Genomic DNA, 7500 nt, shown 5'->3' with positions numbered 1-7500 from the left:
TGTGTGTGTGTGTGTGTGTGTGTGTGTGTGTGTGTGTGTGTGTGTGTGTGTGCATGTGCGTGTGTATGTGTGTGCATGTGCGTGTATGTGTGTGCAAGCATGTGCATGTGTGAGCATGTGTGCGAGCATGTATGAGCATGTGTGTGTGTGTGTGTGTGTGTGTGTGTGTGTGTGTGTGTGTGTGTGTGTGTGTGTGTGTGTGTGTGTGTGTGTGTGTGTGTGTGTGTGTGCATGTGTGTGTGCACATGTCTACACACATGTCTGCATGTGTGTCTGCGCACGTGTGTGCATGTGTGTCTGCGCATGCATGTGTATGTGTGTCTGCGCATGCATGTGTATGTGTGTCTGCGCATGCATGTGTATGTGTGTGTGTGCGTGCCTGTGCATGTGTGTGTGTGTGTGTGTGTGTGTGTGTGTGTGTGTGTGTGTGTGTGTGTGTGTGTGTGTGTGTGTGTGTGTGTGTGTGTGTGTGTGTGTGTGTGCATGTACGGTGCGCATATGCAGTGTGCATGTGCATGTGTGTGTGAGTATGCGTGTGTATGTGTGTGATATTACTAATAAAAATATATGTACTTCATAAATTCCAGGGAAGAAATAGAAATTAAAATTACTATGCTGTGTTGTCAATTGTAAAAGAATGAGCTGTTGGAATGAAGTGAAGCAAATCATACTGGCAAATGAGATGAAAAATCTACAGCAAAATATTTTTAAAATATCTAAAATAAATCAAAAGCAGATATAACATTAATTGCAATGAAAAAAACAGTAGGGCTGCCATCTTCCTTCTAAAGACCAAAGAAGCAAAGAGATATATTAATTATATAGCGTTTATTTACAGTTTTGCATATGCTTATAACACCTCCAGATGGAGCACACACGATCTATTTTCTGTTAATACTACCATACGAGACAGTGTTGACACGGGCCTCTCCATTAATGACACAGAGTCTGCAATAAGAACTTTCAAGCTTAGATCAACTGCTACCATAAAGGAAAGTAATATAAAATCTAAAGACAGTGGTCGTTTCTCTCATCACTAGTCAATGCATCATTTCAATCATAAACACTTCTAAGGAAATAAATTTTACGATGTTCCTCTATCTCAGGGTGAATATAAAGCTCATATAACTACAGCTAAAATATAGTTAAGATTTATGGTATCCAGCAAATGGAAAATAATTCCAATACAATTAGTACATAAAAAGACAGGCACTCTTACAGCAACTGTCTTTTAATCCTTTGTAAGAAAAAACTAAAACTGTATTTCATTTTGCTTATGACTAATTTGAGTATAATCATCCCTAAAGCATTGAAGAGTGTCTTACAAACACTCTGAGATAAACATTATGATTCTTGGTCTCTATTACTGTAGATATATTTAAAATGCAAGTGGATGTATTGACGTAACAACATTTATTATCTTCACTAAACAAAGCACTTATATTCACTCTCGAGTAATGGATAACAAACTGGTGGTAATGATGCCATTTCTGAGGGGTACTAAAGCACTTTCTAAAGATAATACTTCAGTGGAGTAATGCAGTGTGCACTGTCCTCTACAGACCCTTGCATTAATATTTGATCACAGGACAAACTATACCATGTCTCCCATCAATAATGCAACAGTAATTTTGATAAAATATGACCTGAGAAATAAAGTCAGACAAAAGTACATATTTTGGATAATAACCAAAAATAGGTTATAATTCTCTTTACACCAATATACCTACTGTTGCCAACTCATACGTATCATAGGAAAATGTAGCAGGAGGTAATCATCTTTGTCTCAGTTAAATACAAATAAGGTATCCGTAAATACAAGGAATTTATTCTACTCCCATAATAACTTTCATTACCTTCTCTAGACAATAAGAATACTCTCTATAACACACTCAATTATACTACACAAACTATCTGATTCTGACATCCCTTGGACATGGATTTATGTTAGAATCCTTGCCTTCAATCTGAATTTTAAATATCTTCCAACCTACTGAGTACAATAAAATGTATAACATTGGGAATCGATTAGGCAAAAGTATGTTGTGCAAGATAAATATTACTCCAACCTTTAAAGCTCATCATACGTCTCATAGGGATCTGAACAGCCTATATAACTACACAATGATACTTTCTTATATCCACTACATATTATCAACCACATAATGTAAAAGGTCTCATCAGATAACCCTGTTCAGTGAGAAACATCATCACCCATTAGATGAATTTTCAATAATACATAATGAAGTTTAAATTACAATACTCATAAATCTGATCACTCTCACCAGGATTTTGTTGTTTTAGCTCTTCAACCGGGCCAATTTCCTCAACTGGGCCAGTCTCCTCAAATGGGCCAATTTCCTCAACTTGGCCAGTCTCCTCAAATGGGCCAATTTCCTCAACTGGGCCTCTTTCCACAACTAGGCTGGTTTCCTCAACTGGGCAGATTTTTTCAAACTGGCTAGTATCGTTAACTGCGCCAATTTTCTCAAATGGGATGGTTTCCTCAACTGAATTGGTTTCTACATCTAGGTCAGTTTCCTCAACTTTGCTGGTGTCTTCAACAGGGCCAAATTTCTCAAATGGGCTGATTTCCTCAACTGGGCCTGTTTCAACAACTAAGCCAGTTTCCTTAGTTAGGCTGGTGCCAGTTCCCACAACTGGGCTGATTTCCTCAAATGGGCTGATTACTTTAACTGGGCCGGTCTCCTCTATTGGGCCAGTTTCCTCTATTGGGTTAGTTTCCTCGACTGGGCCAATTTCCTCAACTGGGCTGATTTCCTCAACTGGGCAGGTGTCCTCAACTGGACTGGTTAACCCAATTAAGCCAGTTTCCTCAACTGGACCACTTTCCTCAAATGGGCTGATTTCCTCAACTGGGCCAGTGTCCTCGACTGGACCAGTGTCCTCAATTAGGCCAGTGTCCTCAACTGGACTACTTTCCTCAAATGGGCTGATTTCCTCAACTGGGCCAGTGTCCTCGACTGGACCAGTGTCCTCAATTAGGCCAGTTTCCTCAACTGGACCACTTTTCTCAAATGGGATGATTTCCTCAACTGGGCCAGTGTCCTCAACAGGACAGGTCTCCTCAATTAGGCCAGTTTCCTCAACTGGGCTGATTTTCTCAACTGGACCAGTTTCCTCATCCAATATTTTTTCAGTTAGTGCTTCTAATTTCTGAAAATAACCATTAAAGTAAAAACTATATAACCAGACAGACAGAATGATAGACAGAGAGAAACACAGAGAGATAGATAGATGGACAGATATAGATACACAGACAGATAGATAGATGGACAGATATAGATACACAGACAGATAGATAGATGGACAGATATAGATACACAGACAGATAGATAGACAGATGAATATATAGACAAATAAATATACAAATAGACAAATAGATAGATAGTTAGCAAAAGAGAAAGATGGATAGGCAGACAGACAGACAGATAAGTAGACAGGTAGATAGATTGATAAATAGATAGATTGAGAGACAAATAGTAAAAACACATTTAGACTTATCCATTTGAAATATGACACATTTATTTAATTGTTGAATTTATATAGTTGTTATTACTACAAGAGTGTATCTATTTTTTTTCCTTAAAGTTTAAATTTTAAATATTTTTTCGACACTATTTTCTTATCATTTTATGTAAAACATGAAAAATACAAGTTTTCTAGTTAACAAGAATTGTTTCTATTATATAAATTTGGATATGAAATATAGATTCATGTAACATGATTTCCTGTATAACTTTCATAAAACGCATAAAAAGAAGAAATTACAAAATCTAAAATACACAACTTTTCAGAAAAAAAGATACACAAGTACATCAAAAAACACATGCACACATGCAGACATACACACATAGATACATACATACATGCACCACCCATATTCATACACAAACACACACATACACACAGACACAGACACACACTCACACGCACGTACACACAAGGCCACAAAAAACAATAATAATATGACAATAATAATAATAATATGTGTACATACTATTTACATCATATCTCATACATCAGCTTTGCTCAAAATACATAACTCTTTTCAAATTTTCACTCTTCATTTAAAAAAATGGTATATACAATTCTGCTTGTGCAATAAAAATGGAAATCTCAAGGGAAATCACTGGTCACCAACTGCAGTAAACCTACACATTCAGGCAATTAGGAAAGAATATTTACAAAAAGGAATAACAAAAAAGTGATACCAAAACAAATATCTACCCTTGCTTATTTATAACCCTACTGAAAGAAGACATGTCATCAGATATACTACACAGCAATGTAAAAAAAATAGAAACATAGAAATTATAAGCGTGAATATACATAATAATAATAATGTGCAAGTATCATCTCCAAATGGAGCACACAATTTGTATTCCTATTTTTATACATAAATACAACCATACTGACAGAAACAGAGCGACCTAATGTTGATACAGGCCTCTCCATATTGAGTCTGCAACAAGAACTTTTAAGCTTAGCAAACTGTCACCAAGAAAACAGAAAAGTAAATTCTAAGAGGGGGTGGCCTTCTGCTGTATTATTCTGATACTATGCACATTATTTAACAGTAAAGCAGTTATACATAGAGAATCTTTTATACTGTTCCTCATCCAAAAACATAAAAATCAATGAATAGAATTGTTACGACAATTATTACCAGATGTGTATTGTTAGCTTTTTTTTCTTCCTTTTCAGAAGAAAATAAAAATGTAGTCATTGAAACTCAGAGAAATGCTTCTACGTTGAGAGAGAATTTGAAAATTATTTCAATACATATTTAAAAGCTAAGAAAACACATTTCTCAAGAATTTAAAAAATCTCTTTTTTTCTCAAAAGCAAAGTGGGCCTAAACAAAAAAGGGAATTTCTTTACTACACTTTACATTTTCTTCACTGATAATCAAAGTAGATTATTTTGCCAAAGCTACACTATCATGACAATAATAAAAGGCAATCCTTGTTGCCTATATAAAATGTTATTGAATATGAGTAGTTTGAAGGATCTTTTATCACAAAAAACATAAAACTCTTTATCTACCTTGAAAAAAAAACACTTCACTATTACATAATTATCTACACTTTATGCCAAACAAAAGCAATTAGTATAACATAACTACATTTATCAAAAATATAAATCCTTTTAAATTACAACAAACCTTACTCATTTCTGACATGAGAAAATGGTAGAGGATAAATGAGCATTTCTTGTTGACAGTTTCAGTTGTCAGTTGTGTGTTTGTGTGTGTGTGTGTGTGTGTGTGTGTGTGTGTGTGTGTGTGTGTGTGTGTGTGTGTGTGTGTGTGTGTGTGTGTGTGTGTGTGTGTGTGTGTACACGTGTGTGTGTGTGTGTGTGTGTGTGTGTGTGTGTGTGTGTGTGTGTGTGTGTGTGTGTGTGTGTGTGTGTGTGTGTGTGTGTGTGTGTACACGTGTGTGCGTGTGTGTGTGTGTGTGTGTACACGTGTGTGTGTGTGTGTGTGTGTACACGTGTGTGTGTGTGTGTGTGTGTGTGTGTGTACACGTGTGTGTGTGTGTGTGTGTGTGTACACGTGTGTGTGTGTGTGTGTGTGTGTGTACACGTGTACTTGTACATGTACATGTACGCGTAGTGTGCATGTGTGTGTGTGTGTACGTGTATGTGTACGTGTACGTGTACGTGTACGTGTACGTGTACGTGTAAATGTACGTGTACGTGTACGTGTAAATGTACGTGTAAATGTACGTGTAAATGTACGTGTAAATGTACGTGTAAATGTACGTGTAAATGTACGTGTAAATGTACGTGTAAATGTACGTGTAAATGTACGTGTAAATGTACGTGTAAATGTACGTGTAAATGTACGTGTAAATGTACGTGTAAATGTACATGTAAATGTACGTGTAAATACGTGAACGTGTGCGTGTTCATGTATGTGTATGTTTTCGCATGAATATGTATATTATATACCAATATGTACACTAGAATTCATCCATACATTGAAGTAAACTAAACATATTTAGAAATAGAATGTATATTTACAAATGAAGTAGAAAAAAATCACAAAAAAGGAAGTACTAAGCTGCAGCAGTTTTCTTACAAGTAGCTTCCATTTACTTTTTCTATTAGCCGTCTTTCTGAAATTATGCTTAGCCAGAAGGTCATGTAGCATTTTATCTCTTTTTTCCCACTCATGCAAAAAAAGGTAATATAAGGTTGGACTTTCCTTTACAAAACACTAATGAAATATAAGTCAATTACTGTAGGTATGAGTGCATTGCCACCTTCCCTGTTAGTTAAGGAAATAAAACATTAATTGCAAAGTAAGAAGTTAAGCAAAAAAAATTATATAAAATATTTGTACTGGAAATAACATTAATCTAAGTTTACTTTTGTAGAAATCTAAAGCACTGAAAATCTGGCATCACGCAAGTGTGTACAGTCAAAGGTTAAAACCATTTTAACTGCCTCTAGATTTCACAGAGGCAATTCTGCACTCAAATTTATGTATTTTTTCTGGACTTTCAATCAGATTCGCATGCAGAAAAAATTAAGTAGTTGCATCCACTACTTTTTTTTCTTCTTAACAAAAGACCTAAAGACAGTCGTTACCTCCACTGAACGTGTGGTATGATTTCAGCCTATTTGGGCAAAGATACTTACAACATCAGCTAATAAGTAGAAACACAAAGACTGTGAAGTTTCATTTACAAGAAGACAAAAGTAAGGAAAATTTAAAATCTAAACACAACTATACACATATATGCATATAATAACGTATATGTCTGAATAACCTCCAGATGGAGCACACAATGCTAGATATCATATAAATACCAACTGGAGCATTTTGAGACAATGGTGACACAGGCTGCTCCATTACTGACACTGAGTCTGCAATAGGAACTTTACACTTAGATCAGCTGTCAGCATAGAAAAAGTGCAAATCTAATGTCTTACATATAACTTAAAAAGAATAATAAAGACAATACTAAAACACAAAAGAATATTAGTACAGAATGAATACTGAACTCCATGATATGGATTTTAAACTGTTCTATAATTGCGAAAGATATAAATCATACATAAAGCAAACCATAAAGATATCATGTATATAACTTTAGAAAACAAAATGCTTTAAAACATTTTCCTCTCTTTTTATTCTAATCATCACCAAAAAATGCATAATATCTGAAACTGAGCTAGATTTTTCTACTTAGTGATCCTCGTGACTAGAGGATACTATAGCAAATCTTTCCACATGATTTGAGATGAAAGTCACAAAAAACAATCAACTTGGAATCCATTCAGTGGTCTCCATCAGATTTGCAAAGACTTACTTAGTAACAAAACACATTTCTTACTTTTTCACTTAAGACATAACTGACATGCATTATATTATCCAAAAGTAATCAATCAAGTTCTCTGCTAAATTTGGAAAGTCACTATTTACCTGTTTTCTGTCTATCATTACCATTTTGTCAATCAGCTTTGGCT

The 7500-nt window shown here is 35.2% G+C and overlaps 1 protein-coding gene across 1 annotated transcript in view; it reads right to left on the bottom strand.

The window, feature by feature from the left end:
* LOC125046147 (intraflagellar transport protein 74 homolog) overlaps positions 1-7500 on the bottom strand; it is a 29791-nt gene that overhangs the window by 19212 nt on the left and 3079 nt on the right. The window contains exons 3-5 of the mRNA XM_047643809.1: positions 6845-6897; positions 2286-3177; positions 902-948 (exon numbers count right to left, since the gene is read on the bottom strand). Coding sequence (XP_047499765.1) covers positions 902-948; positions 2286-3177; positions 6845-6883 — 978 coding nt within the window. The 5' untranslated portion in view covers positions 6884-6897. The remainder of the gene's footprint in view (positions 1-901; positions 949-2285; positions 3178-6844; positions 6898-7500) is intronic.

Source organism: Penaeus chinensis, chromosome 38 (assembly GCF_019202785.1).
Source record: "Penaeus chinensis breed Huanghai No. 1 chromosome 38, ASM1920278v2, whole genome shotgun sequence".
Lineage (NCBI taxonomy): Eukaryota > Metazoa > Arthropoda > Malacostraca > Decapoda > Penaeidae > Penaeus > Penaeus chinensis.
This window is presented reverse-complemented; position numbering and strand designations above follow the sequence as displayed.